The sequence below is a fragment of the Heloderma suspectum genome, chromosome 3 (assembly GCF_057233095.1).
Source record: "Heloderma suspectum isolate Gila_16-S chromosome 3, 16-S_ref, whole genome shotgun sequence".
Classification (NCBI taxonomy): Eukaryota; Metazoa; Chordata; class Lepidosauria; order Squamata; family Helodermatidae; genus Heloderma; species Heloderma suspectum.
The window spans coordinates 263,285,485-263,301,812 of NC_139460.1; the positions used below are offsets into that span (position 1 = coordinate 263,285,485).

Here is a 16,328-nt window from a genome sequence, read left to right on the forward strand (position 1 = left end):
ATAGCATCACAAATGCAATGAATATGAACTTGAGCACGCTCCGGGAGAGTGTGCAGGACAGGAAGGCCTGGCGTGCTATGGTCCATGGGGTCACGAAGAGTCGGACACGACTGAACGACTGAACAACAACAACAAATAATATATTATCGAAAGGTAAAAGGTCTTTACACAAAATGAAGAAAAGCTTTCATCTGAATTTTCTTCTTCAAAGACAGGACATTTGTATGAGTATTGGAAGGACTATGGGTGGACTCTTCGCACAAGCATTTTGAGGTGACAATGTCACCAGCAGATGATTGTTCATTCGTTCGGTCATTCGTACTTTCTTTCAGTTTTGGCATAGTGATCAGTTGTCAGATGGACAACTTTGTTGGAGTTGTCAAATGTTGCTCTGAACATTTCAGCTTGTGTCATGGCTGCATAAAACTATCTCCAGAAAAACCTTTGCAATGTGGACAAAACCAGGAAGATACTTAATCCCAACATGTATTTTCGGCTTGTCAAAGCATTTAGTCACCACACCAAAACTGTGGTGTATTTACAACTGGTGAATTTGTGGTGAATTGACTACTTTGTGGTAGTATTACAAATCTGTGGTGAATTTGTGGTGAATTTGCTACTTCAGCCATCTCCTCCAAATGGGCATGTGACTCCATCTTAAAGCGAAATCTACTTGTTATGGCCGGCAGGTAAAGACTGCTGCAAGCAGCATCTATATGACAGCTTCTCCGTGCGGTGACCATAGCATGTGGCGCTATTTACCATGTAGAGATAGGTTCCATATCGGCATTACGGACTTCTGGCAGTTGCTGCAATGCAGAGATGCATGTGGTAAATGGGGCTACATATTAAAGGTCTCTCTTGGAGCTGTGCCACACTGAAGCATTTTTTTCTGCAGTATCCATATGGGATCCTGCCTATGGTGACTGGCAGCTTACTTCCCTTGTCTCACTCCAGTTTATGCTGTAGAGAGCAGCTTGTTTGGCTATGGTCATAGATGCCAAGAACTCAATCATCTGTTTATGCTGCCACCATGCCAAGAGCTGAGCGGAGGAGGGAGATACGCACGTTGAGTCTTGGGGCTTGGAGTGATGTGTGTGTGGTGGTAGAGTTATAACCTTGAGCTTACTGTGGCTCAAAAGGAAATTGGAAGTAGTGTCATACTACACAGGAAAAGCAAGAAATGGAAGTAGATGCTCCTGGCAACTTCCCCGTGCATGAGGCAGCCACTCCAGCTAGGTTCAAGTCTCTGGGTGACAAGATAATGGGACCATTCTTGATCTTCATGGTAGCCTGTGCCCATGGGAAGCAGCCCCATCTAAATCACAGATAGGGCTCCATGAAGAAATGGGGAGGAGCCATTGGTTCCCCAACAGAGATGGATCTGGGAAGATGCTTCTCTCAGACTGAGCTGTTGAAAGGAAATTTTTTTTTAACAAATCATTTATCTGCAAGCACATAAGTTAACCTCACCCCTGCCACACAACTAATCTTGGTGGGCTTCCCAATAGATTTTGGCCCTACAATTCTATTTTGGAATAATCTTCCTAGAAGAGGGAAAACAGTCTCACTGGTTTCAACATCGTGTTCAATACATTTATCAAGGTATCTTCTGACTTTTAGTTTGATGCTTCAGTTCTGGTTTTTTTTAGCCAAGAAGACATTTTACCTCCACTGGTTACCTCCAGTACTACTGCAATGTGCTTTATGTGGGCTACTTCTGAACGTGGTTTGGAAGTTCCAGTTGGTACAAAATGCGGCTCTCCCGATATTGGTGGGGCCCAGGATACACATAACTCCAATTTTGCTCCAGCTGCACTGACTGCTAATAAGCTTCTGGTCCAATTCAAAATGCTGATCAATCTTTAAAGCTTGATCCCCTTCATGGATCACTGCCTTGTTGTGGCGAAGGGGCTTGCGTAACTCAGTGAAGCCATAAGCTATGCCGTGCAGGGCCACCCAAGACGGACAGGTCATGGCAGAGAGTTCTGACAAAATGTGGTCCACTGGAGAAGGAAATGGCAACCCACTCCAGTATTCTTGCCAAGAAAACCCCATGGAACGTATCACAAGGCTAAAAGATATGACTCCGGAAGATGAGCTCCTCAGGTTGGAAGGTGTCCAATATGCTACTGGGGAAGAGCAGAGGGTATTTCCAAGTAGCGCCAGAAAGAGTGAAGCAGCTGGGCCAAACCCGAAAGGACACTCAGCTGTGGATGTGTCTGGCGGTGAAAAGAAAATCCGATGCTGTAAAGAACAATATTGTTTAGGAACCTGGAATGTCAGATCAATGAATCAAGGTAAGCTGGAGGTGGTCAAACAGGAGATGGCAAGACTGAACATTGACATCTTGGGAATCAGTGAACTAAAATGGACAGGCATGGGCAAAGTGAATTCAGGTGACCATCATATCTACTATTGTGGGCAAGAATCCCTTAGAAGAAATGGAGTAGCACTCATAGTCAACAAAAGGGTGGGAAAAGCAGTACTGGGGTACAATCTTAAAAATGATAGAATGATCTCAGTGCGAATGCAAGGCAAACCATTCAACATCACAGTAATTCAAGTCTATGCCCCAACCACTGAGGCCGAAGAAGCTGAGGTTGATCGGCTCTATGAAGACCTACAACACCTTCTAGAACTAACACCAAAAAAAGATGTCCTCTTTATCATAGGGGATTGGAATGCTAAAGTAGGAAGTCAAGAAATCACCGGGATAACAGGCAGGCATGGCCTTGGTGTACAAAATGAAGCAGGACAAAAGCTAATAGAGTTTTGCCAAGAGAACATGCTGATCATAGCAAACACTCTTTTCCAACAGCACAAGAGGCGACTCTACACATGGACATCACCAGATGGTCAATATCGAAATCAGATTGATTATGTCCTTTGCAGCCAAAGATGGAGAAGCTCCATACAGTCAGTAAAAACAAGACCTGGAGCTGACTGTGGCTCAGATCATGAGCTGCTTCTTGCAAAATTTCGGCTGAAATTGAAGAACGTAGGGAAAACCACTAAACCGTTCAGGTATGACCTAAATCATATCCCTGATGAATATACAGTGGAGGTGAGGAATAGATTTCAGGGATTAGACCTGATAGACAGAGTGCCTGAGGAACTATGGACGGAGGTTCGTAACATTGTTCAGGAGGCAGCAACGAAATCTGTCCCAAAGAAAAAGAAATGCAAGAAAGCCAAGTGGCTGTCTGATGAGGCTTTACAAGTAGCTGAGGAAAGAAGGGAAGCGAAAAGCAAGGGAGAAAGGGGAAGATATACCCAACTGAATGCAGAGTTCCAGAGAATAGCAAGGAGAGACAAGAAGGCCTTCTTAAATGAACAATGCAAAGAAATCGAGGAAAACAACAGAATGGGAAAGACTAGAGATCTCTTCAAGAAAATCGGAGATCTCAAGGGAACGTTTTGTGCAAAGACGGGTATGATAAAGGGCAAAGAAGGCAGGGACCTAACAGAAGCAGATGAGATTAAGAAGAGGTGGCAAGAATACACAGAAGAACTATACAGGAAAGATCTGAATGTCCCTGATAGCCATGATAGTGCGGTCACTGAACTTGAGCCGGACATCCTCGAGAGTGAAGTCAAGTGGGCCTTAGGAAGCATTAGTAACAACAAAGCTAGCGGAGATGACAGTATTCCAGCCGAGCTATTGAAAATCCTAAAAGATGATGCTGTTAAAGTGCTGCATTCAATATGCCAACAAATCTGGAACACTCAACAGTGGCCACAAGACTGGAAAAGGTCAGTTTACATTCCAATTCCAAAGAAGGGCAACGCCAAAGAGTGTTCAAACTACCGCACAATTGCGCTCATTTCACATGCCAGCAAGGTGATGCTCAAAATCCTACAAGCTAGGCTTCAGCAGTATGCGAACCGAGAACTACCGGAAGTACAAGCTGGGTTTCGAAGAGGCAGAGGAACTAGAGATCAAATCGCCAACATTTGCTGCATCATGGAGAAAGCAAGAGAATTCCAGAAAAACGTCTATTTCTGCTTCATTGACTACGCTAAAGCCTTTGATTGTGTGGATCACAACAAACTGTGGCAAATTCTTAAAGTGATGGGAGTACCAGACCACCTTACCTGTCTCCTGAGAAACCTGTACGAGGGTCAAGAAGCAACAGTAAGAACCAGAGATGGAACAACCGATTGGTTCAAAATTGGGAAAGGAGTACAACAAGGCTGCATATTGTCACCCTGCTTATTTAACTTATATGCAGAGTACATCATGAGAAATGCCGAGTGCCCTGGACTGCAAGGAGGTCCAATCAGTCCATCCTAAAGGAAATCAACCCTGACTGCTCATTGGAAGGACAGATAATGAAGCTGAAGCTCCAATATTTTGGCCACCTAATGCGAAGAGAAAACTCCCTGGAAAAGACCCTGATGCTGGGAAAGACTGAAGGCAAAAGGAGAAGGGGACGGCAGAGGATGAGATGGCTAGATAGCATCACGGATGCAATGAATATGAACTTGAGCACGCTCCGGGAGAGAGCGCAGGACAGGAAGGCCTGGCGTGCTATGGTCCATGGGGTCACGAAGAGTCGGACACGACTGAACGACTGAACAACAACAACAACAACAACCATTTCAAAATGCTGATCAATCTTTAAAGCTCTAAATGGCTTGGGGCCAGGCTGTTTGAAGGACTGCCTTCACCTATATAATCCTGTCCATGCACTACGTTCTACAGAGCCAAGGGTCATTGTTGAGTGCCTGCCATTAAGATCTGTTAGGTCATACATAAGAGATAGGGCATTCTTGAAGGTTGCCTCAACACTGTGTAACTTCCTTCCTATTTATGTGCCCCTAGCCCCTTCTGAACAGGCAAACAGTAAAGAGCTTTCTGTTTAAAACTGCTTTTAGCTGAACTTGTAATTGACTGGTGTGGTCAAAGCAGCTTTGCAAAGTATTCTCTGTGCTTGCTCCTTTGGCTATTGCATCTTATATCTGTCTGTGCTTGTTTGTATGCTGCCTTTTGAGGACATAACTCTGAAAAGCAGTTAAAAAAGACAGTAAATAAATAAATAAATAAATAAATGTATCTTCCCCACAACCATCATTCCTCAGATTCTTCCCATTATTCAGGGGTGTCAGAGAATGGTGCTACCCCCAATTGAGAGACTTGTGTCCCAACAAAATCTCCTTAATGGAAACTTGGTGGATCAAATTTGTACTGATTGGCCTACGTGCGTTGTGAAAGAAATGCCCTCTCCCCCAATTTTATAGGCCAATGGCCTAGTTGTGTTGGTTTGGTTTTTAAAAGAACTGTTCTTGGCTCACTTCCTGGGTCACTTGCTGGCACAGTAGTTTATTGTGCTCTGTTCACTGTTGCTCCCTGTTTGTAGCATGCAGTGTTTTCTGTGTGTAGGGATGTATGGATTTTGTTAAATCCATTCCATCTGTGTTTTCTGGATCGTCAGGCATCTTTTGTTCTGTAATCAACTCATTGATGGAATCAGATTCTTTTGTATGAGATTTTGTTCTCTGCAAATGTGCATTTGTGCTTAATACGCATCAGTGGAAATGCACACTTGCACAACTACGCAGTAGAACAAGTGCGTACTTGCACTAATGTGCATTTGCAGAAATCCCCCACCCCCAAGGTAAGAAACCAGTCCACAAGTCTGCGGAATCTGCATGACTTGGGGGAAAAATGGTCCACTGGGGAAGCTGCATGACTCGGGGAAAAAATGGTCCACTGCAGAGCAATGCGGCTTCGAATCACCATGCCCTGCGATAAAATCGTGATGTACTGCGCACTTCCCTAAGACACTCACCGTGCTCTCTTTTTTTTGCCATTATACTGAAATGTGCAGCTGTGTAGTCCCATGAGTGTGGGGGTGTGACACTTCAGTGGCTGTTTTATATTTGGGGGGCTCTGCTGTGTCTTTCTGACCCCGTTTTAGGTAAAAATTGGGTGTTTTGTGTTCCTTCATTTCCACACCATCAGTTTGTCAGTTCCCAATACTGAGACTCTCGCGATGGTTCGCACTCACAAGCATAAGCACTACGTGCCTAGCCATCACTCTGAAATGGTGCCCGGAGTGATTTTTTCCTGCACCAAGACCCTTCCCAGCCCTTGGGCACTGAGTCCAAAAGCAACTGTTGTGAAGATACGAAGCTGCAAAAATGTGTGAAAGTGTGTTTAAATAAATGAAAATACCCCTCTGTGCCTCTGTAACTGCGCAGCTGTGAAGGGATGGGGGAATAACGGGGCATCATAGAGTGATGCAGGCACTATGTCCATCTACAACACGCCCACGGTAAGATGTAAAGTCAGTTCGGGGAAGTAGCTGCGGGGGAACCCACAGCAAACCCCCCAAATCACAGTAAAACAACTCCTTGGAACTCTGCTTTTTCTGGGCGAAAACCATGGATGGCTGTGAAGTTGCAACTGTTTTATAATGCTACCCATCTAGAAGCTATTTCCCAATGGATCAATGTACAAAATTTGAATGACACTGGCAGTTTAGTCTATCCAAATTGTTGCATTGAGGCTGTATTGACAACATGGGATAATTTTTTAAACATTCTATCACCTAATATATCCATTACATTGTCTTTTATTTTTAATGAACATTTTAAGATTGGGGGAAAACCAGTAATGTGGAGAAAGAAAAACATGTTGAGGTTTATTTATTCTATTTACAACATTTATATACCTCTCCACATCTAGACAGATTCCAGAGTTGTGAACAATAAAAGCTCAAAAGAATTAAACACCATATAAAAAATGCTTTTAAAACAGATTACCAATAAAAAGCGTCGCTGGTCAGTCAAAGAAGGCTTCTTGAGAGCTTCGGCTATTGGCAGTATAGAAATTAAATAAATTAAATAAATAAATAAAATAATTTTTGAAATAAAAATGTTTTCATTGTTGTTTATTCGGTCAGTCGCTTCCAACTCTTCGTGACTTCATGGACCAGCCCACGCCAGAGCTTCCTGTCGGCCGTCGCCACCCAATGTTTTCAGGAGGCGCCAAAATCAACACAATGTTGGTGCCTGCCTGACCTCCAGAAGCAGGGAGTTCCAGAGAAAGGGGGCCACTACACTGAAGGATCTACTCCAGGTGGACTCCAATCTGGCCATAGGTCCATGTGGAACCACCAGGAACATACAGACATAATGGGAAGTGTTGACCATGTGATACGTTTTTTCTTCTTCTTCTTCTGATAGATCTACTCCACCTTAGATCCAATATTCCTACAATCAAAATAGAAGATTGTGTAAAATATCTGAAACTTTATATGTTATATAAATTATAGTATGTATGTATGAGTTTTGTTGTTTATTTGCTCAGTCGCTTTCGACTCTTCGTGACTTCATGGACCAGCCCACGCCAGAGCTTCCTGTCGGCCGTCACCACCCCCAGCTCCCTCAAGGTCGAGTCCGTCACCTCCAGAATATCATCCATCCATCTTGCCCTTGGTCAGCCCCTCTTTCTTTTGCATGTATGTTATTATTACTGTCTTTCTGTTGATTTAAAGACAGTAATAATAACAAAAAGAGCCTCGTGTGGCACAGAGTGGTAGGCGGCAGTATTGCAACTGAAACTCTCCCCATGACCTGAGTTCGATCCCAGCAGAAGCTGGGTCTCGGATAGCCGGCTCAGGTTGACTCAGCCTTCCATCCTTCCGAGGTCGGTAAAATGAGTACCCAGCTTGCTGGGGGAAAGGTAGTCACGACTGGGGAAGGCAATGCAAACCACCCTGCTATAGTCTGCCATGAAAATGCCAGCGTAAGCAAGCGTCCCTCTAGGGTGCTTGCACAGGAGGAACCTTTCCTTTCCAATAATAACAATTATTATTATTATTATTATAATATGTGTATATAATAATAATTATTATTATTACTGTCTTTAAATCAACAGAAAGGAAATGGTTTCAAATCGAACTGGAAAAACTGGTTAGGATGTGCAATTTCAGGTGGCCTAAAAATTGTACACAGGGTCCTGTTTCATCACTTTGCATCAGTATAAGAGAATTATTATAGAATACCTGACTCCCTGTAGGCTGTGCAAAATCTTTGCTGATACTGATGAGGTGTGCTGGAGCATATTTAGTGGAGTTGCCCGAAGATTATGGTTTTTTGGCTTGATTAATATTATGTGATATTACTCATGGTACATTTGACTATACCCTTAAATCCTTTGATAACCCTGTTAGGTTATTTAGAGAAGTTTGCTTCAGATCAAAGAGGGCTAATTTGGAACTTTTTAGCTATTGCAAGAGCTTTTGGTAGCTCAAAATGGTTAATGAAAGTTTGGAAAATTGCGGAATTATGATGAAGTTTATAAGATTGAGGGACAGAAAACAAAAATGGCTGAAATTTGAAAAAAAATTAGCTGGTCTCCTTTAATTTCTTTTAGAAATTAAGCTATAATTTTGATATTGAAAAGTAAAGGGGGGTTTCTTTTTTGTAAGCACTATAATATTTTATATTACTTAACTTATGGTGGTCCTATAGATATATTTATAGATATTTATAATGTGTGTGTTATTTATTTATATATTTATTATATATTAAATATCTTTTCTTGATGGTTGTATACAATTTAGTGTATATTGTATTTGGTATGATTTTGTACTATATATGTCCTTTATATATATTTTTTAATTATACCTTTTTGGTTTTTAAAAGAAACTTCTAAGTCAGCAGAAGACATGGAAAGACTTTTTTTCCACTATATTCCATTTAATTACACTTTCAAAAAGGGGCACAGTTCAGTTACATTAATATATGTTGGATATTGATGTATGTTGACAAACTACAGGCATCAGTTCATGTTGTTATCTTTGAAAACCAAAATTATAAACACAAGGGTGTATAGATATTTCAAAACCTGTTATTTGCATGGATGCTTTAGAATGGATGCTAACAGTTGGTGTTTACCAGCTACTAAACAGATGGCTGGAAGAAACCTCTCTGCTCTAAAATTGGCTACATGTGAAAACTTGAAGTTCATGCAGGGAATGATATGTAATACCTGGAAAGACTGAAAGTCTGGAGAAGAACAGGAGGAGGAAGAAGAGGTGTTGGAGAGAGAGAGAGAGAGAGAGAGAGAGAGAGAGAGGAGGAGGAGCAAAGCAGCAAAGAGAAGAAATCAGTCCCTTAGAGTCTCAAATGAATTACATGAGCTTCTGCATAAAGACACTCAGCAGCCTCCTCAACAAGAATATGCTAGTAAGGATTTCTGCTATCGGTATGTAAGATAAGGTGAGTAGGATCTTTTGTTGCCCTGTCTTATTCCTAGGTTTTGGTGCAAGGGTGTGGTGTGTTTGCTTTTCTTTGTCCCACTACCAGTGTGTACGTTATTATTTTGAGCTAGTCGCTTGTCATGGCTCCTGTTTCGTATGTCGAACCTTAAGGTAAATATTCACTCTTTGTGTAGACACTGAAAAACAAGGTGATGAGATCTGGCAGGGTGAAAGCTTTGTGAGCTGGTACAGCATATTGCCAAATGTAGACAGTAATGAAATGGTGATTTCCTCTCAGGTATACTGCAAAAAAATTGTTGCTGTTGTTATTTTTTTCCCCTTTGGAGGTAGGCTACTGATTGGTTAACTTGCTGTGCTGGATACCATATAGTTGTTCTATAAGGTGTTAAGAGGGACACGCATGCACGCGCGCGCGCGCGCACACACACACACACACACACACAAATATCCCAGGTTCAGGCATGGGGGAGAAGGGGAGAGGAGGAAGACCTGTGTAAAATCGGTGCAGAATTTTGGCATGAAAAAAAATCTTGCTATGAAGCAAATTAATCCTTTCCCTGCATTCCTGTGTGCAATTCTCTCCCGGTTGTCCATTTCCACATTAGCCGTGAAGGCGTAATTACTGCAACTTGTCTTCAGAGGGCTGATCAGAGGAATGGGGGCAAGGAGCTATCCATTGTGCTGATCATCTAGAAATATATTACTATGTACATATACCATGCACAAAAAAGAGGGGGGAAACATTAAAACATCTATTGCAGCTATGTACATTCATTCACACAATCAAAACTGAAAATGTGTGATAACTAAGGCCTTTTCCAGCTATGTAACAACCTTCCTTTAATGGAACAGTTGGTTTTGTTTAATTAGACTTCTGCTTTATACATTACTAAAACAAATAAACATCTACACACAGTTATGTTTAATATTGTACAAATATAAAAACCTTACATGCTTAGAGAATTTCCATTTTTTCCTGGGCATGTTAATTCTGAAAATAATCCAGTGGATGTTCACATGTTTGGCCTCTTCATGAGATAAATCAGGGACTGACCTAAATGAGACTGCAGTTTTACTCAAGAGAGACAGGTGATGAAGAGGGCTGATGAACCAAAAAGAAAACAGTCCTGCAAGCAAATAAGATGTTTTAAGTATGGGACCCTGTGTTGCCTAGGTCTGTTTAGAAAATGCACATGCACACATGCACACACACACACACACACACACTATATTCCTTTCTGAGCTTACTCTTTTGTGTCACCTTTTTTTCTTCCAGTTTTTCTTTCCAAATGGGAATGGAGAGGCTATTATTAGAGCAATCAATTTAAACAGTGAGAAGATCACTAGCGATTTAAAACCATTTTTACACCCCACTCTACAGAAACTGGAGTAATTTGTCAAATTTGACAGAAGCCTTAATACCAATAAATTCCATTATAAAACTGCAAAACACAAAAACTGGGTGGTTCCCAAAACCATTCTATATAGGGATGAATCATTTAAAGAGAAATACTTAAATAAAACATTCCTCACCTATTAATATTTAGCCATTTTCTTCTTGGCTTTAAAAACCCCCATACACAAATGTAATAGCCAACAATTTATGGGAATAAGAACAAGTATATATATTGACAACAAATACATTATAAACTCTTTAATAAAGTACATGTAAAGCACAGCATGTAAGAGATAATGATTAAACCACCTTTTAATTAAACTCCGACAGTGACAAATGAGCAATTTGAGATGAGGCATTAGAAAAAGACATTTACACTGTACATCCTCTTTTGTCATTGGTGATTAAAACTGTTGACTATTTTTATCCTTCTGACCATACACCTAAAAATAGAAAATTAAACTGAGGTTCTAGAAATAAAAACCATCAATCTTCTGCATGCCTGTATCTCATGGCAACTATCAAAGGGGCATTTCATTCAAACAATTTTAATACAGCTGCATACAACAAGCATACATTGCTTATAGGCATTCATTCGTTTGTTTCTTTCATGAGTTAAATATTTTATTTTTGCTTGTGCTCATTTGTATCCTGAAATAAGCAAGTTGAACTGCACACCAATAAAGCCAAAGTGTTTGTATTTAAACCATTATAGTTCCCTTGACTTTTGAGGGGTCTTGGTCTGATGCACACAATTATTTTTGAAATGGTTGCAACCTTTCCTCATAATTTTGGTATGGTGAATGGCCTGACAGACTGCAAGATAACAACTTATACATTCTAGCTCAAGTCAGTTTATTCAGTGTTTTTCATCATGGGGTTTACACATCTCACCAGATGATGGAGCATTCATGAGGCCAGTGAAAAATCAATTTGGAGCAACTTCACCATGTCAAAAATGGTTATATGATTCATTTGGCAGATGGTGAATATCCAGATACTTTGGCTTACATTATTTATGTAATAGTTGGGAATAAAGTTGTTGCTTGTTGAAGGAAAACAGCTGAATATGAGAGTAATGGTAAAGAAGACATGATTGTTATTTAGCAGGAAAGCTATCAATTTTAAAAGGAATTAAAAACATTAGTGTGAGCAAAGAATAATGCATTTACTATTTTAAATTGAAAAACATATTACCTTTAGACTGAGACCTTGGTAAAATAAGCTGATGAATGTTCATTGTTCAATGTTTATGAATCTTCATTGTATTAACATGAGCAGGTGTGTATGGCTGATATCTGAAATCAGTTAGTCTTAGCTATTGACTATACATGTTTCCATTGACTTCAGTGGAACAATTTAGTGGTTTCAGATTAGAGCGACAGTCTATTCTCGAAAGAGTTATGCTGGAACAGTGAGGATTACAGGCCAGATCCTCAATAGGTGGTTAATCTGAACTTTGAAAAATGAGACGTCCAAGGATTCTACTGACCTGACAATCTTTGTTCAAGCAGAACCATGATTACTGATGGAAATATTTTGCATGAAGAACAAAGCCAGTTCTGCAATGCAGTACTGTAATTCTAGAACCAGGATTTTCAAAGTGTGCAGTAAGTGTTCCTACAAAGGCAAGAGCAGTTGCTAGGGGAGACTTCAATTCTTTCCTGATCCTGCCAATCCACTATGAACGTCTTGATTGGATCAGGAAACAAAAAAGTATATGAACAGATGCTCTTCATTTAGTATGGGCCACTAAGCGCTTCTTCGCTTATTGTTAATTTAGGTGGGACAACAAAACCATGAACTCTAGTAAGCCAAGAAATCTTTGTTTTGTCTTAGTTATACTTGGGAAATTTAAACCCTTGGCTTCTTGACTTGGGCAGGTTTGCTATGATACAAGCTCAAAAACCCTATTTTAGATGAGGTCCCCCAGAATGTGTGTGTGTGTGTGTGTGTTTAGGGTTTCTCATCATTGTATGCTGGTAGGTACTGTCTATGTTTTAATCTGCTGTTTTGATTATAGGTCCAGATGTGATGAGACAGCATGGAGTTCAAAAGAGGAAAAACCTTCATAAAATCTAGCATGCAGCTGACCCATGAGAAATTACCTTTAGTGAGCTTGAATCCTAGAGAAAAGGACAATGTACGATCAGACATAAAAGAAAGGAGGCATCCTGAAGTAGAAATCCAAAAAGCAAGTTTTTCTGAAGATAAAAATGACAGCATTTCTAACAGGTCAACAAAGATGGGGTCTAGTGAGAGCATCCTGTTGCTCCCAGAGACATTCTACAAACCAGTACGGAAAAGTAAAACCCATGATTGTATTCTAGGAGGTATAGAAAAAACTGCACAAGGCAGCTACAGTAACAAAATCTCTGAGGAGGGCATTGTAGCTCCTGGGAGAGCTAAAGGGCGACTCATCAACAGTGCCAGCTTTTCTGGACTTGGGAATACCCAGAATTCTAGTGGCAAGAAAGAATCTGCAATCAACTCAAGCCATTTCTTGAACAGCCCACAGCAGATGATTGATTACCGCAATTTTGTACCACAGATGCCCTTTGTACCAGCTGTTGCCAAAAGTATCCCCAGGAAAAGGATTTCCCTGAAACGATCCAAAAAAGGTCTCCGGGACATATTTCACATTAAAAAAAACAAGCCAGAGACTCTCACCTTGTTGTCAGAGAAGCAAAAAAGGCTGCCGTTTCCAGGGTGCAAGTCAGACTTGGCAGGCAGGTTTAGTAGATATTTCTTCAAAGCTGGAGAAACTTTTTCTGCTGACTGCTTGGCACAAGAATTTTCTGATGGTGAGCTCCTGTCAGAGTCCTCCTATGAGTACTCCAGTGTTCTGTGTGAAGATGTTGCTTCCTTGAAGAGCTTTGATTCTCTCACTGGGTGTGGCGAGATCTTTGCAGACGAGAGCTCTGCTCATATGGAACCAGAGGTCAGCAAAGAAATCTTGCTGAGGCAATCTCAACAGAAGGAAAGCCCTGCCATGGGGTCCTTTCAAGGTGGCGTGGAACAACTTGCATCCCCAGCTCAAAATGAAGCAGCTGACTTTGCCAAACTTTGGGACAATATCAATAAATCAGTGCAACTGCATCAGAAGACACTGTTTGATAGGAGGTTACTGAAAATACCTAGCAGTGAGCTGGAAAAGGCTAGAAATAAGACCACTGGCTCAGTGACTAAACTGCTTTCTTCCCCTGACTCTTCCAAAGAGAGTTCCATAGATACAAGGACCCCGAAGAGTGAGAACCAGGAATCTATGTCCACCAGTGATGAAGGATACTATGATTCATTTTCTCCTGGGCAAGATGATGAAATAAGGGAGGATCAGTCCCCTGGGATACCAGGTAGGTTCCCAAGAGACAGCTATAGTGGGGATGCCCTTTATGAGTTGTTCTACGATCCCAATGAAGCTCAAATCAGCCCATTTCTAGATGATGATCTATGCATGTCAGAAAGCATTTCAGAAAAGGCCATTGAAATACCTTTGTCAATTTACAGCTTTCATGTAGGGTCAGAAGAAAATATGGCTTCCCAGCCAGCTGTTGACATAATCAGCCAGGGATTCCTTCACAGCACATGGAAAGGCAAAGAATGCTTGCTTAAGCTCTGTGACACAGAGCTCTCCTTGACCATGGGAATTATCAATTGGCTGCGGAAAAACCCAGGACTGATTTCCCCCCAAGATTTCCCCAAGAATCCTCAATCACAGATGGAGAAAGATGGTGAGCCAATGCCCTTTAGTCCCAGCACACACCAGGACATGTACAAAGCAGCTCTTGAAGACAAGAAAAACAATTCAGAGGCATCTTCATCTGTCAGCCAAAGTGGAATCCAGACATATTCAGTAGACAGAACTGAAGCAAGCCAAAGTGATGTTCTTTCATCTAGCTCACCTCCAGAAAGTTCTCAAGAAAGAGAAGGAAATCTGAGTTTAATGTCTGGGCTCATAACAGACAATAGTATATCATTTGACATACAGAGATCAGAGGAGAGTTGGGATGATCTACTGATGAGTTCATCCGAAATGGAGAATATATCTCTCTTAGAAGAATGTACAGATCCCAGCACTGAAACTCTATCCTTAGAAGTCCTGAATCTGGAGAAAATTTGCCAAGCTGATGAGAACCCTTTGCTAATGGATAACCATGATGCGGAATCATGTTCTTCTTACATGACTGCTGCAACCTCCCCAGATTCTCTAGAGACTGGAGATGAAAGTGAGATAAAGGATCAACCCTGGTCTGTTGAATGTGACAAGCCAATAGAGCCCCTGAACCTCAGTCATCTCCAAAGCCACATCAGCCAGACACCAAAAGAGAGTGACACTGACATAATTCAGCTTTTGGAACATTGTGTCACTCAGGTTGCTTCCCTAAAGGTCAGTTATGATTCTGAAAATAAGCACTTGGAACAGAAATGCACTGGAAATGAAGTCAGCAATAATACTGATAAAATGGATCAGTTAAAAAGCCAACTACCATTGCAGAATGAATGTAGCTATACAGCTCCAAGCTTCGAATATCCTCCTGTCCATCATTCAAACCAATGTAATGCTAAGACAAACATTGGTGGCAGTGCTCCGGATCTCATGAATCATAAGGATGGTTTCATTTGTTTTGAAGATCAGAAAAACGCAACTATCCTAGACTGTATAGGCCCAGTTGCAAAAAATAAGCTAACCTTTGAATATGCACAGTTGAATAATCAAGCCCTGTCTTATATCAAAGATTTGAGATTTGAACTCAGTACTCAAAAGTCTACTGCCATGGCAAACATTTGCAGACCCACATTTTTACCACTCTTTGGTTCCATTTGTTCAGACACCACTGGTGGCTTTTCACAGTCTTCGTGCAGAAGGAGCAGTTCACTGGAGAAGCATTCAGAGGTTACATCAAGCAGCACACCTTTATGTGCTTATTCAAAATTCCAATGTAAAGTACTGCCAGAGGTGGCCACTCTTCCACTTCCAGAGGATGCTACCAAAGAGAGAGTAGTGATGGAGAAGAACCATGAATAAGGTGCTGTAGTAAGGTAAGTCCTTGAAGGAAGATTAAAATTAGAAATTGCATTGAGAAAAAGTAGGAAGACTGTTACTTGCTTTCTTCTGAATTTGGCTTAGTCGCAAAGGTTTGTGAGATTTATTATTTTTAATGACTTCATCCTTTGCCCTTTGATGCTTCTGTTTGGTGGCTAGATGCCCTCCAAATCCTCTCTCCTATGTCCAGAAAATTAAAATGCAATTCAGCACCTTTCCAACAATGTAAATTGCTTCTGTTTACAGGGAGATATGGAAATATAATTTGTGAAGCAGCCTTGTGCATAAATCCACAAAAGTAAGTAGCCTGCAAACATTTTTACTAGCCCTGCATGCCTGCACAGCAGACGTTTGTGGGCTGCAAGGGAAAAAGAATCAATACCTTTTTGTAACTTTTCCCTGCAGCTTAGTCATGTGGAAGAGGTTCATACTTGCCACAGGTGACTCGGTGTGTGGCAATGTATGGGGCTGTGATAATATGAAGCATGCACTTACATTTGCAAGAAAAGTACCAAAGGCAGCATTTGTGTTGGTTTATTTGAAAAGAAATAAATATTGCTTCCGATATAGAAAGTGAACATTTTAGATGTGTTAGCTCCATTACAGATTCCAAGACAGAACACTCCTGGTTTTAAGCATCATGAATATATAC

At 41.1% G+C, this 16,328-nt stretch overlaps 1 protein-coding gene across 1 annotated transcript; it reads left to right on the forward strand.

Annotated features, from left to right (window-relative positions):
* The first annotated feature begins 12,676 nt into the window (after window positions 1-12,676).
* Window positions 12,677-15,658, forward strand: AMER3 (APC membrane recruitment protein 3). Its single transcript, XM_084842000.1, has one exon. The coding sequence runs from the start codon at window positions 12,677-12,679 to the stop codon at window positions 15,656-15,658; it is 2,982 nt and encodes a 993-aa protein (XP_084698126.1).
* Window positions 15,659-16,328: the final 670 nt, after the last annotated feature.

Excerpts from the sequence above, each read along its gene's own strand:
- AMER3 (XM_084842000.1), top strand. The coding sequence starts at position 12,677 with ATGGAGTTCAAAAGAGGAAAAACCTTCATAAAATCTAGCATGCAGCTG.